The 20,235-nt window shown below is 34.4% G+C and overlaps 1 protein-coding gene across 1 annotated transcript in view; it reads left to right on the plus strand.

Moving 5' to 3' along the window:
• DPH6 (diphthamine biosynthesis 6) overlaps positions 1-20,235 on the plus strand; it is a 215,350-nt gene that overhangs the window by 26,274 nt on the left and 168,841 nt on the right. The window contains exon 3 of the mRNA XM_009320992.1: positions 19,600-19,673. Within this exon, the coding sequence (XP_009319267.1) occupies positions 19,600-19,673 (74 nt within the window). The remainder of the gene's footprint in view (positions 1-19,599; positions 19,674-20,235) is intronic.

Here is a 20,235-nt window from a genome sequence, read left to right on the forward strand (position 1 = left end):
TATTACATAAGAGCAATACTTTTGCAGCTTTTTTTAAAAGGTTCATCGATTATTCATATTATATTCAGTAGGCTTTTAATAAATAGTTTTATCTTTTTTTTCAGAGTTGTGATTAGTTAAAACCTTTAATTGAATTTAATGAATAATTATAGCGCATATTCTTATATTCAGATAGATTTCAACTTTTCTTTGGCTAGGTGGTTTCACGCTATTAATGCTGTTTTTCTTCTTCCTCTTTTGCCGAAGTATTTTTAATATCCATAAATTTGTTTTGTAATTGAGAGTGTAAGGTAACTGAAATGTGCAAAAACTTACCACACCCAGATTTATCAGAGCTGTTTCTAATCACAAAGCCCTTGTTTTTAGTATGTATCAAACTGGTTGATACTAGGAATGAATTAGAAAATACTGATGAGCTGAACAGAGTTCTAAGTAACAAAATGCTTGATGTTTAATTCTAGTATATGATATAAGAGAGATCTTGGAATGTATTCTCAGATTAAGCATGTTATTATTCATTCTTTCGTATGGTGTATGAGCATGTAGTTTTAACTACGTTTAGTTCATATTTTGAACTATATTAATGGTAGGTTTAATGTTCAACAATTTTATTTAAAGGCAGATTTTATCTCTGTTAGTGCTGGATGGGTTGGCTGTTGTGGAAAGAAAGTTTAAGCCATTGAAACTGCCAGATCCTGACAGTCATAAAATAAACGTATAATTTTGTATGCTTGGGTCTGATCATTTTAGGCACGCAGTTCCGTTGGAGTGCTTTGAACATAGCAGGCTTCCTTCAGAGACTTCTCTGAAGTTACAAAAGGCTTCCGATGGGTGACTGTTCTTTGTCAATTGCTGGTATAAGGCCTCAAGGTGGTTGCCTTGACTGCAGCTGCACAGCTTATGTGATACAAGTTACTCAGATACCTGTTTTCATAACTGAAGGTTTACATCTGTGTGTTATGTATTTATATGACTAAATCGAAACTATTACTATTGAAACTACATTCTTTATCCATTTTTTGTAAATTATTTTAATGGTGTATTTTAAAATGTGGTATTTCTATAATGGTGAATTAGAACATGTAAAAGAAAAAGGGTTTTTTCTGCAAACTGTACTACACTTAATTACAGTCCATCTTTTTTTTTTTAATAAATCCTGATTAAGTAATACACCCTTTTTTCAGTGCTGCTGCTGCTGCTTATCCACAGAAACGTGATTTGACAGCCAGCATGTTGCATTCTGGAGTCTTGCATCCTGACATTCTTGCCCTTTGTACATGATCTGTGTGACAGGGAATGGGAACTTACCCTGTTCCAAGGCTCCAGCAGAAAAATCAGGCTGGATTGAATTGTTCTGTGGTCCAGTCCTTTTGCACTCCTTGAATTACACTTGCACTCTTCTAGTAAAATGATTGCATTCTTCATCTGCCTGAGCTCTATCTTGTATGCAGGCCTAAATCAGTGCTTCTCTGCGATGTGTAGGATTTTTCAGACTACTTAGTTTACTTCTGTTTTATTAGAAAAATTTGTTGCTATCAACAGATTGCTTTGATCTAGAACATCCAGGCAGGGCTGTATTCCCAGAATACTTGTTAGTTACAATGATACACAAGTGATTTAGAAATTAAAAGGCAATGTTCTGGAAAGGAAATGAGGATCTATCAGTGGGAAATAGCCCCACGTCTTGTAATTAAAATGAGTGGCTTATTTTATGGATCACATAAACTCTATTATACGAGGAGACAAGGCTTGGAATAAGTGAACTGCTGCCATGTTGCAGAAACATTACCAACTGTGAAATATTATGTGTTCCACATATTAGAAAACAAAAAAGTAAAATTAATGCAAACTTAATTCTATGCTGTCCTTTAATCCAGCGAAACCAGTGTCCTGGTTTTGCCTGGGGATAGAGTTAATTTTCTTGCTAGTAGCTGGTACAGTGCTGTGTTTTTGATTTAGGATGAGAATAATGTTGATAACACACCGATGTTTTAGTTGTTGCTAGGTAGTGCTTACACTAGCCAAGGACTTTTCAGCTTCCCATGCTCTGCCGACTGGGAAGGCTGGGGGTGCACAAGAAGCTGGGAGGGGGCACAGCCGGGACAGCTGACCCAAACTGGCCAAAGGGATGTTCCATACCATGTGGTGTCATGCTCAGTGTATGAACCGGGGCAAAGCTGGCTGGGGGGGGGCCGCTGCTCGGGAACTGGCTGGGCATCGGTTGGCGGTGCTAAGCAATTGCATTGTGCATCACTTGCTTTGTTTATTATTATTATTATTATTATTACTACTTTATTCTAATTCAATTATTAAACTGTTTTTATCTCAACCCACGAGTTTTCTCACTTTTACTCTTCTGATTCTCTCCCCCATCCTACCAGGGAGGGGGAGAGTGAGCGAGCAGCTGTGTGGTGCTCAGTTGCCAACTGAGGTTAAACCACGACAATCAGTAATGATAGCTTAGATTCAGACTCTTGCATGCATTAACAGTTCAAATAAATTGTCGATAAAACAACTTTTTAGAAAATATTGAAAACTGAATTGAAGGCATCTCACTCCTAAACGAGATGACCAGGTTTGTTACCAGCCTGAGTTTGGATGGGAGGCTGGTTTTTTTATGGAAGTGCTAAAAGGAAGAAGCCATGATGTAAACTAGGTACTAAATTTATTTGTGTCTCTGCTCTTACTGCTCTTTTTTCTTTGAAACTGATGATTTTTTTGTGCATGTCTTGTGTGCATCTTACCAACCTGAAAGAGCTACTTAAAGAGCTACTGAGTAGTGCTCAGTATATCTGCCAAATGATTTTATACATGCTTTAGAATTATTTTTTTTTTTTTTAAATTATGTGTCTGTTTGAATTTGAATTACCTTGAGGTGGTTGTAAGGGTAGCCTATCAGCTTTGGGAATTTTTTCATTGATTTTGTGGACATTATGCTCGGATTAATGCAACTAGCTGTGAATGCGGCTTGGACATTCTGTCTGTACCATAGTTGTGCTGTGCCTGCTGTGTGCTACAATACTATATGAAAATAAGGTTGTCCTCACTCATTTTGAAAGGTGAGGAATTCTCCCTTTTAATTAAATCACAAACACTTTGGAAGGGCATCAGAAGATGAGGCAGCAAATAAAAACAGTGAATACAGGTAGTTGAACTCTCAGACAAGGAGATTTAGTCTCATCAGAGCTGTCAGTAGATACTGCATGATCCCTGAAGAACTAAATGCCTACGTGGGATACTCAGAAGCGTGATATGGACCGCACTGAAGTTAACTCATGTAGTTCTGTAGATACCTAGTCACAGTGTCAACGTAGAATCATTACAAAAGCCAACAAAGGAGTTTTAAGTATTGGAATAAAACAGATAGTAAACCCTGCTGAAAACCTCTCTAGGCTGTCTGTCTTCATTATTGATGGAATACATTTTTTCCAAAGAATAAATGGTGTTAATTTGCAGAGCTTGCAGAAAGTATCTGACCATTATTATTATGGGCAGGTGACAGTTATGCCATCTTTGACTTTAATGGGGGGTACCAGTAAAAGGTGCTAAGAGAGAGGAGAGAGAGAATCCAACACAGCATTAATTTCAAGAATATACTTCCAGCTGGTCACAAGATCTAACAGCAGAGACACTTTTTCTGTAGCCCCATTAACAAGTCAAGCCTTATTAAACTATATGTTGAAGAATTGAGTAAAAATATTAGAGAGGGAGGCTACCTGACCAAGTTCTCTATAGAGTGAGAATCTGTTTGCATCAGATTGAGCATTCTGAGAAAATTAAATTTCTCAATTCATCTCATGAAGTGGCAGGCACATGTTGTTGCTGAGGAATTCCACACTTGAAGTAAAGGATACGCATCGGTTCAATCACTGCTGAAGACACAGATTTATTTTTTTTCTTTTCTTACATTCAGGAATGCTACAATTTGTCCAATCAGAGATCTATAAAAATTGTTTGATATTACAAAGGAAGAATGCTTTCCTGATATTAATGCTTACATCAGAGTACTTACTGCCAGATATTGTGAGAGATGGCAATTTTAGCCTTCTTTCATTAAAATAAAGCGAAAGCCCTTAACGTGAGTGCAATTAAGTGGGCGTTTTAAAGCTTGGACCAGACTGGGAGCTTTTGAGACTTCTTTCAGAAATTAAAGCAATTCACAGTCTATTTGTACATACCTGTAGCTGCAGGGACTGATGTCAGAGTATTGTGTCATAAGTTGTTCTCTCCTCAAAGACCTAAAATTCAGTCAGCTTCTGCTCTGTAAAGTCTTGTTTATTGCAGTATACTCTCCCGAGTATAAGGTATAAAATGGGAATCGGGAGGCAATGTGGACCTACCGTACTGAGTGTAACAATCTTGCAACACATCTGACATGCTTTTACTAAGGGAAAGTATTGCATTTTTGTTCAGGGTGTATTTTTATTTCCTTACCTGTATTAAAAGTTTATTTTTTTAACTGTTTCTAATTATTAAGCTCTAAATATCTACTGTATAGATGTATTTATTGTAAATGGGATAATGCTATCATTAATGTATTATTACCTATCATTCTGCCAAGTTACTGTATCTAAACAAAGGTAGACGTAGGCAACTTTAAAATAGATTTGTGAGTTTAGGTGGCTGCAGTAGCTGGAGTGTCTGAAATGCGTTCATTCAGCGTATGTATTAGGAACTGAGATTATATACAAAAATACTTGTTTCTCCTGTGATAAGAAAATGGGAGGAACCCTTGATTCTTGCTGCTAAGCAGTTCAGTGAAGAGGAAGATTTGATTCTTCATGTGAACTGTCTAAGTCTTGTCAGAGAGTGTATCTTAATACTGTTTTGGAATGTTTCTCTTAGGGCTTGGAATCATTGCTATCATTTTAGTAATGCTAGGTGACCTTGTCTTTTTTTCAAACACAGTGGTGGAAAAATAATCCAGACAAAGGCACTTTATAAGAGAGTCAAACCTGAAAATCCTAGTGTGGCATTTTGTGCTTCACTGGAATCTGGGGAAAAAACGTCATTGAAAGTTGCAATATTTTCATCAATAAGAGTAAATGATGTCATAGATGAGGAGCAGAAAATAACAGTGTTTTCACAGGGTACGTGCAGAATTATCTTTATTTTGCTCAAGGTGTTTGAATCCTCAATGCATTCTCACTGTGAAGTGCAGTGTAAACACTGGAGTTTTGGAATAGTAATCATTGGGCAAAAAGGACTGTAAAGGCTTAAATCTGAAGAGGATCACTGTACTAAAAATTAGAATAAAATGTATACCATTTTAAAAAGTGATGGTTTTGTTTTTTAAGGAATATTTTATCAGGATTGCTTTAAGTTTGTACAGGCTATAGAAGAATTGGACAATCGTGAGTGTGCCTTTATTTAATTCATTTTTGTTCAGTGGTATTTTCTCATCATTTGGACATAATGATTTCCAGGATCAGTGATATTTAGACAAAAAAAGTAAAGAACCTAGACATATTAACTTGACATGATGGAACAAACTTCTGGTGTTGTATTGTTGAGATTCCTAACAGTTTTAAAGAACTTCCAAACCCTGTTGACTTCTGGAGAAGTAACAATAATTCTGTTGAAGGTTAGAGGAGGGTTCATGACGTTTCTGTTCCAAGTCCAAAAAGAAAGAAGCCTTTCTTTTAGACCTGTGTTCTAAATAGAGAGACTCTTTTCCTCCAGCTTAATGTTTTAGAAGGTCCTGTGTTCTGCTTTTATGCAAGGAGGAGTGATGATAAGATCAGAAGAGCTGATTATTGGCAGTGCAGATAATGAGAATATTTCTGAGAGAGTTAATCTAAAATATGTCGTCACTGGAAAAAAATTGAAATTTGGAATATTTATTAGAGATCTTGTATGAGATTTTGTATGGGGTACTTCAGAGACCATTCCAAGTTGATCTGCTCGTAGGAGTAATAGCAACTTAATGATTTAGTAATTTGAAAATGTTGATGAAATTCTGAAGAAATTGTTAGAGTGATACAATTTGCAAACAAATATGCAGATGTAGCAGAACAAGTGACATTGTTTCATGCAGAAAAGATTAAATCCTTGCATGCTTACAGAATAGAGTGGTTTCCTAGTGACAGCAATGGATCAGTATAATGTAAACGTTGCCTTGAAGTCTCTTGCATGTCTGCGGGTGAAGATTAATCTTACTAAAGTTGGTGAGGTTGTACTATTAGTATCACAATAGGCCTGAGCTATGCAAATAGAATTAAATATATGCTAGGTTTAGGTTTCTCAAGTGTCTTTAAGTAGCAAGAAAGATGAAATTTGTCAAATAACCTTTAGAGAAAATTGACTTTGAATATAATGTTTTAAGACTTTTATATGTATAAGCGTATGCTCCTAGAATGTTTACAGGTGAAAATTGTGCAGCTTTCCCGCCAGCTGACTGTTGTTTGCCACAGTGACCTACAGTTTCCCATTAAAGTAATACTAAATGAGGTAAAGTAAATCTTACATCCTCAAGCATGCCTTTCTTACAAATTCATTGTTGGATAACTTTGTATTCCGATAACTCGTGCCACTACAATAATCTCCAATACAATACTTGCTTTATATTAAAAGTCGAGACTTTGACACTTTGAGAGACGATACAGTTTTGAACTAAAAAAACCTATGAAGAAAGTGAAAGCGACAGGGTTTTTTGTAAATTGTCCATGAACAGTTAAAAATCTTGAATTTATTAATCAGTCAATTATTCTACATGTACTTCAGCATTGTAGTTTTTGTGACAATTCAGGAATGATTGCAGATATTTTGAATCTGCACATTGTGCATTAGCTGTATAAATCACATTCATGTTATCAGATGGTAGGGCTCAGCAGTGATGCAGACGTGAATTAACTGTTTGTAAAAGTTTAAGTTAAGAATCTTCAGACCTACTGATGAAATTTCAGCTTTGTCTTCAAGAGACTGTCAGGCTAAAACTTTGTTTTTCATGTTTATCATATTAGATAATTTTTTACTCAAGTACTTCAAATTACTGAATGTGATCAACATTTCAGGCAAGTAGTAATGAACACTTCCGACAATGTTTGCATGACTTGTTCAAATATTGCATTGAATAATTTTATATCTCAGTCAACTGTAAGTGGAAGTTCATTTCCTCTTACAGAATGTGGTATTTTGCTCCAGTACAATAAGCTCCAGATGCTGTTTCTTCAAGGCTAGTTGCTGTAATGCTAAGTTTGACAGTTAAATGTTGATGGAGTATATGATTTATAAATACTTTTAGTAGCTCTTTTCTACAAATACTGGAAGTTACAAAGCTCTGAACATTTAGTATTGTGAAAAGATATTCTCTAAGAGGTAAAGGTTTTGTACAGTTCTTTGGAGTTTAAGTCATAACAAAAATATAAGCAAATTGCTGTAGTCTTAAGTCTTTTTCTCCTTTCAAAGTAACTAGAGTTCAGTGGTGATGTGAGAGTGCATGTATATCTCTGTGTGTGTATAGGTACACGTTAAATAGGTTTCATAAATATGAAGTGCAGTTTTGAAAGATATTCTCAGCTGTAGTACATGGGAGAATGAGTTATCTAAGCGTACGTAAACATACCTACTTGTCATACTTGTTCGTGACAATAAAATTGACTTATTTGATCTGAAATTCTTACATGATTTAGAACGTGTAACAATAAGCAGGCAATTATTTTACTTCAATGTCGCATTACGGTATATAAGAGTTAATTTTAGAAAATTTTTTTTTTTTTAGATTTCTTTGCTCTCAGGAAGCTATATTCTTTACAAGGAAACATGAGGGGAGGAATAAAAGATTTGTTTCTAATAGACAAAATAGCTTATTTTCATTTAAGACATGTTTTTCTCCCATGGTTCTGAGTCTTGTCCTGTCATATGTGGTAAGAGGACAACAAAAGGAAAACTGAGAATCTTGTCCTGTCATGCCTACGGTTTTACTTGCGCAAAAAGAACTGTTTGCTCACAGAATTAGTAACATGAATGAAGTTACTTATGTGCGTCAGTATTTGCCAGTGTGTGTTCTGAAATACGACATTAAATAACATCGCTTTGACAATACTCATATAGAAATAAATAAGGCTAGACAGTTAATTCTTCTATGACATTTTCATAGAGTAGCTTCCCTTAGTGGAATTCTGTTAATGAGTTGCATTATCCAAACCATGCTGTATACCTCAGGTAACCAGAGCAAGCTGTAGAGTCTGTTCAGGGTTTGTTTTGTAGATGCTGTACTGGATGTCTGTCTTGTTGGTCTTCATTGTGGAGGGGTGGATTGCATTAGCATCTAGAAGTTGGTCCACATGGAGGCTATGTGGTCGAAAGCTAATACAGAACAAGATAAAAAAACATGTGTGTTTATTAAGAATTTAGTTTATTAAGGCTGGCTTTTGGCTATCTTACAGTTTGTTAAAGATACTATTTAAAAAAAGAAATCCAAGAGTGAAATTCTGCCTTGTCTGAAGTCACAGAGTATGATGCAAGTGGACTGAGTTGCATTATCTAAATCATGAATGTTCTCTTGACCAGAAACATGCAAACTAATGTTCCTTTGACCTTTTTTTTTCTTGATTTAGTAAGTGGTTTGTCTTCAGTAAGACATTGATCTGGAACATAGTAATATAGGCCACTACCTGCCTTCATAAGGCAAGGACTTTTTTTCCTTTTATTTTCATTCTGAAGAAGCCACACATAATTGTATATGTTGGTATCTTAAAAATCTAGTTTTTAAATTTAAACCACAGTGGTTGACTACTAATTCTAGATAAATGTGTAAGAAGTGTTTACAAAATTGCTTTGTCTTTCATGTTATAGCTGTTGATATAATTTCTGTTGATTGCAACAAAGTTACGCTTACAATCACCAACACTTACAGTATCCAATCTAGCATAGGAACAGAAATATGTATGGTTACTTGACTGTTTTGTAGTTGTTCACTGGCATCTTGTCATTACGATGTAATGTCTTTTATTCAATCTGGAGTTGACTGTTCATGCTAAATTTGGTTATCAAATTAAGTAATCAGTCTTCGTTGAGGTAATTTTATAAAGAAAATTCCCTGAAAGAATTGTCTGCAGGCAAGTTTGCTGTGTAATTATTTGAACATTTAAGAGTTGGAAGTCCCAAAGGTGAAGCAGACATTTATGTGAAACCAAATCTCTGCACAAAAGCAAATTTTTTTATTTTTTTTTTTTGTTCAGCTGCAGACTGTTGTCTCCCTATCAAAGACTTTGTAGCTTCTGTTAATGGCATGTAGGCCTCTTGTGCACTCATTTGACATGTATAAAGAAAACAAAAACTTACAGTTCTGTAGAACAGTCCTTAGGTAAGCTTTGCAATAATGGATAAGTCTATTGATTCTGATTTTAGTATTCTAGTTTTTTTGATAGGTATATCTAACTATATTAAATTTTACTAAATGCATCATTTTCAGCATGACTTATTTTTTTATTGGAAAAAATGAACCAATCTAAATTAAATAATTTAGAAAAAAATTCTTGTGGAATAGTATGATATCTAAAAAGGTATCTCAACTTGCTTGTGTTCTATGAAAATAGTTAATATATGAGATAACATTAAAAAATTCATTCATTAATGAATGATTTGTAATTCCCAAGACTAATTGTTCCCTTTGTAAATGCAGCTAAACGGAGAATATCAGGAAAACCTGCGTTTATGGTGTGATGTACAGCTATAGTGGAAGATTTTCCTGATTTTCTGTTTGTACTATTTAGAATTTAATTCTACCCTTCTGAACTGCAGTATTTCAATATACTTCTGTTTGATATTAGACTTTGAGAATGGTATTTCTGTCTCTTCCACTCTCTCTCCTTTTTCATTTGCAGTGGTGTGTGCATATGCTCATGTGCATACAAACGTAACCCTGCACCATCTCCCTGAATCTTCGATGCTTCCAGGTAGCGAGAGGACCATACGCTAATTAAGTGTGGTTATTATGAGATTGCAATTAGATACTGAAAGCTGTGACTGAGAGCTGATGAATGCTCCCTACACTGAAGTAATAGATTTTGTGTGTGTGGTGCATGCAATAGTTCAATGATTGCATTTGTAAAACTCTTGAAGTTAGGCCATCAGTTATGCTTAAAGGTGGTGGTGTGTCTGTCCGTGCCCTATGCAGGGCATTCATAAAAATGAATATAATTAGCTTTTAAAGTGGATTAGTTATATAGTATTATCTCCTTGTATAGATACTATTATTCAAAAGTAATTTACTTTTAAAGTGAGTTAAGCTAAGCCCACTGAAGACTGCTGAAGTTCTTAATGAGAGTGTTCACACAAGGGCTTTCATGTGAATCCACATTAAATTAATTTCCTCCCCTGTTTTTGGAACTACTTCTTCCTAAGGAATGAAGGCATGAGGTATACATGCTTTGAGGTCTCTAAGTGGAAGACAGGAAAGTCCCAGGTGATGTGTAGTGATCCGCAAGACTATGTGATTCATAGCTAGTCTGCAGAACCTTACCAAACGGCAGTTTTTCAATTTGAAGTAGAGTTGTTGTATTCCTATGTCTTGGGGATATTTCCACACTGTCTTTGATTACTTGCAGCTGCCTCTGACAGACATATCAAAGCTTAGAAAAATCACATACTCTGTTTGAAATCAGTGTAATCAGTGATCTTAGAATGCTTCAGAAATTATAAGGCAAAACTAATATTTAAGAATTTTCCACTCAAATGATTGCAGAAGCCTAAAAGTCCTGTTACTAATCTATATTTTGTCAATCACACACCTGCAAATATGTTGTGTTTTAATTTGAAGTTTTGCAAATGACTGATAATCATTATTTAGACACAAATGACCTTAAACTTTAATTTAAGCATGTGTAACAGTTTTCTGTTACTCATGCAAGCTTCAAGGAGGATATTAATTGGAAAGTTAATTTCATTTAGAGATAATCTATTTTATATCTTGGTCATAAAATGAACTCTATTGTGGAAAAGCTGTGAAGCAAATGTTAAAAATTAAACCTAGTTTAACCATTCTTGAGCTATTTATACTTCAGTTTCTTACATAGATCGGTTCTAAACAGTAAATTTTTAGGGATATTCTACATTTTTCTGAGTGGGAGTGTTCAAATTTTCTTGCAATACACATGAACAGGCATATATAGGCACAGGTCTAGCACTTCCTTTTTCTTTCTTTCATATTATTTTGTCTGTTGTATGCAATATTTCATTTAAGATAGACATTATTAAGGTGGTGAATAGTTCTGTGCAGTGATATGCTTAGCAGTAACCTTTACTCATAATGTGATATTGTCTGTATGTCTTATTTTGTTCAGCTTTCTCTGGCATTGATGAAGCCTAAGGCTGCTGTTTCTTTGAGTTGCTGATAATTTTTTATCTGATTAACTGACACATTTATTTGAGATCAGACACAGCCCTTAGGCTGGGCATGGATTTAATTTAAAAAGTATCAAAGGTTTGCACGGTGTGCTGTTTAATCATCATGTTTATCAGGCAAAGAAAAATTACCGGAAGGACCATAGGGAGAGGGTTATCTTAAGGAGCAGTAACTTGGGAAATTGATAATAACTCCAAGGTAATTTACAGCTAACTTTTACATTCATTAATGTAACATTTCCCACTAATAATTACAGTGCATGTAATATACTAACTAAATTGAAAACACTAGCACTAATTTTCTTTTTGCTGAACTCTGAGGGGGTCAGGTAAAGGCATTAAAATGTGAAATTAAAGAAAACCTCTGTACTAATACTACTGCAATGAATATTTTACTTACTAGTAGAATACTTCTACCAGTATTGCATGTTACAATGCATGTGTAGACATTTCATCAAATTACCGTCACTATCCTTAATTGAATTTCAGTCACTAAAATAAAAAAAAAAGCAAAATTGAAATAACAGTGTGCTACCATAACTTACTCTTACATTTCTGTTTATATTTTACTTCAGCTGTGAACCAGTATGTCAGTATTGTGCATGGGTATTGCAGAGCCACCTTAACAACAGCATAACAGTAAGCATACTCATGGCACTCATGTTTTGGAGCTTTCACAAAACTGTTTAATTTTTTATACTATTTTTCTGATAGAAAATACCACTGAAAGTAATTTATGATACACGGAGAGCAGCAATTTTTGAATTGTGTTATTCATTAAACTGTTTAAAAATATATATAACTTTAAAACTATGAGGCTTTAAACATAAATTGTACATTTTAGTACAGTTACAGTTGCAAAGGTCGATTTGCTGTTCTAACAATTGTTTATGCAGATTATTCTTCATTAATATTATGAACAGGAATAAATTAATGGTTATAACAAGACAGGTAATAATGACATAATTTCATTTACAGTTAAAACATAGCTAATAATTATGTACATAAAAAAGCTGTATACTGCTGCTAAAAAAATGGTGTTATTTAGATGCTTTTTAAAAGTTGATTTTTATGCCTGCCTTTTAAAATGAGTAATTTTGGTAGTTTTGAAGGGGAAAAATAAGTTTTAAAAAGTCATATGGCAAATATAAAGTTGTTAGCATCTGTATACATCTATGTTTAACATCTGTTTTTATGTATACATTACATACTTTGTAATACTTTGTGACAGAGTATACTGTACTAAGTGCTTTCTGTATTATCCAAATATTTCAGAGAAGCAATTTATTTTTACTTCAGACTAACTTACTGCACTAGCAACGTATTAGTAAAGTTTTGCATAGTTTAAATAATCTCTTAAATTAACAGTACACAATGTTTTCTTTAATAATAACACAAAAAACCCAACCCAAGAAAAAACCACCCTTCCATATTAACTTTTCCTGAACATTTTTCTGTTCTCTCTTTTTATATGATACAGCACCTAACATCTTTCCTCCAAAATTTTCCTAAATTTGCTTCCTTGGCTTTTGAGTTCAGTGCAGATCCCTGATATTTAGCCTGCAGATGTCAGCCTGCTCTACCCATGCTGAGACTGCAGTTTTGTGAACATGCTTTTTATGGTACCAAACCTGATCAGTTTCCACATTAAAGGTGGAGTGTAGTATCTGAGACCTGGCACCACTGATTCTGGGATTGATGCTCTGCTAACCATTGTTAACCATCAATTAACCATAATTGATGCTTTGCTAATGAAGCAAAATCCTATCTGTTTGCAAAATGTCCAATAACTCTTCCAATACCGAACAGTGAATCCAGTGAAGAACTAGTTTTCAATTAGTACTCTTAGCATGCTTCAAGTGCTGAGCTGAATACACTGTGCGGCAAGGCTTTATGTAAACCTTGTCCAGTTGAGGAGTTTATGAAGGTTGTTAGACTGTAGGTTTTCTTCTCTTCAACCTCATACTCCATCCTTCTTCCCTTCAAATCTTTTTATTTCTTGAATTTGTGCTACTCCAACCTTGATTTGTTGAACCGTACAGAATAGGGGGATTGAATTTATTCCATTTCATGGTATGTAAGTATATTAACTAGTTCTCCCATTTCAAAGCATTTATTAAGTATATTGATGTTTCTCCTTGAGGAAGCTGCTGTCTGGACAGTGATGGAAGTTTATATTTGCTCTTTACCGCTAGAAGAACTAAATGAAAAGTGATGGTGGTGAACAGCTCCCTGTCAAAAGTCTTCAAACATGAATGCTAACCACAACTGAAAAATGACACGATGAACTGCCATTTCAAAAGATGATTAAAACTTACATATTGTCAAAGGAAGTAAACTAGAATAAGTGCAGAACATTTTCTATACGATTATTTAAATCAGATTTAATGTAGCTTGTAAGCAAGCAGCCAATGACAGTCTTCTGTTCTTTTTTACTAACTTCAAGATATATTGTATATATATGTACATCTATACATATATTTATGTGTTTGTGTGTGTATATATATATGCATTCATACACATGCACATCCACCCTCTAAATGTGTTATAGGTATGTATAATTGAAAAAAAACCAACCAACCTCAAAACAAAAGCTATGAGTAGCCTACTTGATATTTAAATTTCAAGTTTGGGCCATTTTTCCAACAGTTGTTTTATAGAAGTTCTGTGACCTTAAAGATTATAATGGCTTCTAATTCCTTTACCATAGGATGATTTTGAAAGTTCCTAGGATTCAGGACTAGAATTTTTAAAATCCCAAACAAATAGGTCTGCAAAGCAGTTCATTTTAGTATAGAAGAAGTACTGTTTTTGTATCAGAACAGGACACTTAAGTCCCTACTTCCAGGTACTTTTCTTTTTAATTTGAGGGAGTTTTCTTACTGAGTATCTTTACTGATGTATGTATTTTGTGAGAACTTGAAACACAGAATGAATTAAAAAAAACCCAACATGTTTATTGCTCTGTGAGCTTGTTAAAAAATGTATTGAGCAAGTCAGTTGCCATCTTAATGGATGAATGGGAGATTCTGTGAATCTGTGTATTTGGGAAATCATAAAAGGAAGTCCTCCAGGTGTTCATTTCACTGCATATTTGTTTATTATGAGGATCACAACTTTTTTTGAAGTTTGTGATATAGTTACTGTCGTCTTCTATCTCTGACACAACTATTTATTTCCCATTCTTAGAGAAAGAAGAGTATATATAATGGAAACCGTCATGGTAACAGCAGATTTGCAATGCAGTATAATATTATGATGATAACAGTAAACGTGTTATTTGTTTTGGTGAGGAAAGGGAAGCGTATGTGTTATAAAACAGGTTGCCCAGAGAAGTTGTGGATGCCCCGTCATTGGAAGTGTTCAAGGTCAGGTTGGATGTGGCTTTGAGCAACCTGATCCAGTGAAAATTATCACTGCCCATGACAGGGGGGGTTGGACTAGATGATCTTTAAGTTCCCTTCCAACTCAAACCATTCTATGATAGAATATGGAAAATTGTGTATTTATGTAGCCATGGAGATTAATCTAGTTGTGAGACAACAGTTGTACACAGCCTTGTGTTTATTTGTATCAGATACTTCAAAAACATTACTTACTGAACTTAGTTGATGGGATAGTTTGCCTCTGGCAACTTAGAACTGAACAATGAAAGTTGTTATTAAATCGTCTTTAGTGTCTGGTTTTCCAGAATACCTGAGCACTCTTTTTTTTAATCAAGAAACAGATAGAAAAAACTCTGTGATAGAACATTGGATGAGAACTTTCCTCAAGTGTTTGGAAAACATATACTGAATATAATTTCCTAAATATCATTCTCTATCCAGCCACTATGGCTGAACACTTTTAATTTATATATAACTTCTTTTTGACAGAAATAGCCAGGAAAAGCCCTGAATATTTCAAGTGACCCTGTTAGCAAAAAAAAAAAAAAAAAGTCTCCATTGTATGTAAGAATTGGTGGCGATAGAATTTTATGCTGGAAAAGTTTATAAACTTAACTGTTCAAAATTATAGTAAGAATAAAAATTCAGAATAACTTAAAATTGTGTTGTGTTTGTTTTCCTTCACAGCATAATGATACTACACACAATAGACAGGTGCATAAAAATTAAACAATACTGTTAAGTAGTGACGATGTTGGGAATCTGTGCTATTAATTGGTAAGCTCCAAGCTCTTCCACTTTTAAAAATTATTGCTGCTGCTAATACTCAATAAAAGCTTAAAAACATGTGCGTTAAAACAGTATTTTTAAATTGATACTTTTGATGCCAAGTCTTTAAACATAAGTAATTTCAAAGTGTGGTCACCTCTGTTTATTATCTGTGAGACTATAAGATCTCAGAGTTTAATTCCATGGTAGTGACTATCGTTTGCCAAAGGGTAAAATTCAGAGCTCTAAGGAAAATAGATAGCATATCCAGGGCCAGTGCAGGCATTATTTGCATTGCTACGTTCTGTTTCCAAAAGTTCAGCTATGTTTCAGTCTTTGAATTTGTGGCAGGGAAGAGTCCCTTTTTAAAAAAAATACTTTTAAAATGTAGTTGGTTTTAATTATTTATTATTAACAGAACCCTTTTTTCCTAAAAAAAGTATCTATTAATCAAAGATATTGTACATCTCATTCTTACAAGGACTTTAGAAAGATTACGTAAACATATCCTCTAGACACTTTTGCATGAATAGTACGTCCGATAGATTATTTTCTACCAGTTCCTTCTGAAACATCTCGCTATTAGAATCATTAATGCATTTTTATGGCTGATCTTGTGGATGGGCCCGCTATCAGAATAGTACTGTAATATTAAAGTTAAGTGATGTGATTTGATTCCTTTGACCCCTGTTTTTCTTCCAGTACATGGTAGTACTAATTGCAGCTGTGATGGCAGTCTGAGAACTGATATTTGCATGGATCAGAAAAGAGTGCTTGTCTTTGCATCGCAATTAAGTGAGGATTTTAAGAAAATTCAGAATCATTTTCTGGATCTTAACAGTTAAGGACTATGCTTTGCAAGAATGTTTATTCTGTATCTTCCAACTATAAAAGAGAGAACTATCAAGTAAACATAGAGATAGATGTCTATAAGATGAAATATGCAATATACACATATAGTTAAATATAGTTAAAATTATTTACTCTATGACCATAAAACATTTTTTTTACCTGGCAAAGTCCTGTAAATTGGAGCATGCAGAACTTAATAGCAGAGTCTTACTGAAGTCAAAAGGAATGTTCACAGTCTTACCATTAAGCATGTCTTGATGTCAACATATTGTGATGGATTCAGCTGGAAAGGTCAACTGTACTGTTGCTGTATGTGTATAAAGGTTTAAAAGATGTAGAGTGTTTGGTGGTTGGTATTCTGTCAGTTAGTGACTTTCTATTGCACGTGGCTCTTCATAAGAACAAATTGATTTGTGTCTTAATGGAATCTGAAAAAAATAAAGATTGGATTAGAGTCAGCTCTGTTTAGTAGAATGTAACACTAATGTATTCACCTGCTGTTCATTTAATGAAAGCAAAACAATTCTGGTAATCTCAATAAGTAGAAAATCTGAATAATTCTTTGTTTTGCCTTTTTTCCAGATTTTGCTTGTTTTTATTGTGATCATTGAACCTAGTGTGTTCCATGAAGTAATAAATACTTACTGTTTGAACAGATTTCTAGTGTAGCTGTAATGCCAGTAGTAGCTGCCACCACATTGGTGGCTAGCTGCAGAAACCCCACATATATCTCGCAGTTCTTGATATATTAGATGTGGTGTATCGTTTGTATTGTTATGCTGCCTTTCATGAAGAAGTAGTAATGAAAAAGCATTTGAGCATTCAGTATCTCTAACACTGGGAGGCTATGGAGGTGGTTGTAGTTCTTTGTGGTTTTGGTTTTGTTGTTGTTCCCTGGATCATAGGCTGAATCTGCTTTACTCTTCCCTTGCCATCAGCCCTGACTCCCCGGTCTGCTTTATGATCGCCTAAATGCAGACGCTTTTCTGCATTTTCTTCTGGTTTTGTCTTCCCCTATTCCTTTCTGTAGTTGAATACTTCTCTCCCTATAAAGGCGTTCAGTTTTATTTCCATATATTGTCCAGGTCTCTGATAGTCTGGATGTACTTCACAGCAGGAGTTGCTTGCAAAAGTGAGAAGCCTCAGCTGTTCTGATTCTGTGATTCCATTATAAATATATTACAGTGTGTTGAGCAGAAAGGGATACAGGCTGCTTCGTTCCTTCACACACAAAGATGTGTGGTGAATTTGAAACACAGACAGTTAATATTTAATGTATTAATTGTTTAGTAATATTGGTTCATGATGTCAGATCCTGTGCATGGGCCACTTCAGGTTTATTACCTTTGAGGATATGTTGCCTGTGATTAATTGTTCACATAAGCAGAAATACAGGTAATGTTTCTGGACATGTTGGATGATGTCTGAACGTTGTGATGGAGCACATTTTGAAGGAATTGTTAGTGTTATTCTTTTTACATAAAAATACAAACAAACAATACTTAGCTGTCATGTTTTCCAAGACTGTTACGCGACTTAACTTTATAATCTTTCTAAAAAGAACTTTGAGGAATGCAACTTAAGTGCAATTGTAGCAGTACAGGTAAACTGCATATCAAAATTGCATGAAACTAAGGAGTATGGGGAAGACATTTCAGATGTACTTGAAGATCCAAGTAGGCTTCTTGAATAATTTTATCAAATTTTTTTAAAGAAAACTCTACTTACATAACTGTGTTAACTTTTTAAGAAAGGTAATTCTTGATGGGTGCGTTGAGTAAATTGAAATGTCTGTGACGTTATTCTGAAAAGAGCTTTGAAGCATTGTTGCACAGAAGGCTCAAAGAGAAGCAGAATTAATATCGGCTGGATAATAGTAATAATAATGATAATACTGGCGGTGGATGATGAACAAGTCACAGATAAGATAAAATTAATTTTTATCAGTACTACTACATCTGGATATGTGAGAAGCATCAACCTGAATCCTGTATGATTTGGCATTAAGTTTCATATTAAGTGATATATCCATTAATGAAAAGTAGAATTACATAAATTGAACAGTGATATAATTTTCAGATTACTATAGCTAGGAATTTTGATAAATACAGTGACGCTTAAATCAGAAGTATAGATGGGTATGAATAACAGGAATTTGGTTGGGCAAATATGAGGTGAAAATTAATGTAAGGAAGAATAAGATAATAGATTGAGGAAAGAATATCCCAGACAGACATAAAACAGGAAATTTTCCCCTACAATATAATTATGAATAAAACACCTTCCACATCATTTTATTGATAAGAAACTGAAAGTGAATTTTAAATTCGGTACAGTGGCAGGCAAAGACTGTTTTGATTTTGAAATTCATATCTAGGTATATAGTTGAAAATTACATGGTAAAATCTTGCTGCAAACTTCACAGGATTGCTGTCTAGCTGAGCAGGTCCAGAAGGTAAGTCAGGCTGTGTAGTTATGATCAACCTTGGTTAAAAGAGGAAAACAACTTTAACTAAAGTCTAGCTGGAGCAAATTTTAGGAAACAAAAGTAAATTCAGCATGTTGATTGGGACTCAAGCAACTTAAAAATGCAAGAGCTCATGAAATATTGTAAGTATGTGCATTTTCAAATGTTACATTCTCAGTGTGTTTACAAGAAAAAATAAAGTACTGTTGGCTTAGGTAATTGAAATGAAACAGAGAAAATATGTTTTGGAAAACCTTTTTTTTGTAGCAGAATTTTTAAAAGGTGATGTTGGGTAAGTTGTCTGCGAGTTTTCTTGTTCTGGTGTTAGGGTAAAAAGAGTAATCTCACACCCTCTTGTGCTGCATATTGTGACAAATGCTAACAGTTTAATTAATCATCATGATTGTATGTTGCTGGTATTTATTTGTAGGTGGGATAGCTAACACCTCAGTTATAGGGAAGAGATGGAAGTAATTTTCAGGATGTCAGGAAAACTTTAGGATAAGCTGTTAAATCTGGTACTTTTCAGTTACCCTGGTTATTTCTTCTGTAGAACGGTACTTGAGTCGAGTAGATTAATGTGTTAGAGTAATAACCACATAGTAGGTCAGCTGTGCTGCTCTCTTCAATGCAAGGTCTTCATTCCAGCCCGTTCAGTTCCATCTACTGGGCACAGGGAAAAAGATTTATTCTTCGTTGATTCTGCTAGTAGAGGTACTGAATTTCTATTGCTTAGGCCAGCATATACTGCTATCATTAATATTCCATGTCTTTTTTCAGGACAAAGAAGGAGTGGAGGGTGTATCTGTGGGAGCCATTCTTTCTGACTACCAGAGAGTTCGAGTTGAAGATGTGTAAGAAAATATTAATCTTTATTAATATACACGTTCTGGAAAGTCCTTTACTTGTTTGTTTTCTAACTCAAATTCTGGAGCAGAGACAGTTGCTTTATTTCTCATGTTCTATGATATGCAGTTCATTCAATTTGTTAATATAAGCATTTTTTTTCTTTTTTCTTTTTTTTTTTTTCCTGGAACCATGTGTTCATTAGTAAAAATCCCATAGAGACTATACTGGATTTTTGGATTGCTCTTCAGGTCTCTCAAGGATCTGTTGAAAATACTCAGAGTTTTGATGTGAAAATAGCTAAGTTCAGATCTTTGATTTCAACAGAAAGCTCACTCAATTCCAGTGACTACGGTATTGTGAAGTATCTCTATTTTTCAACAGAGTTTTAATATAGAGGAACATCCTGTGACTTGTTTTCAGGAATTAAATGCAAGAGAATCCTTACGTGCATATCTTCCCTTCCTTAAAATCTAAAATCTGTTATCATTACTCAGGAGCTTTCATTTGTGATTTCTACTGTGCACACTCTTTAAGTCTAAGTAGATTGTGGTACTTTTAAGAGTCTTA

The sequence above is a fragment of the Pygoscelis adeliae genome, unplaced genomic scaffold (genome assembly GCF_000699105.1).
Source record: "Pygoscelis adeliae isolate BGI_AS28 unplaced genomic scaffold, ASM69910v1 Scaffold3, whole genome shotgun sequence".
In the NCBI taxonomy this organism is placed as follows: Eukaryota; Metazoa; Chordata; class Aves; order Sphenisciformes; family Spheniscidae; genus Pygoscelis; species Pygoscelis adeliae.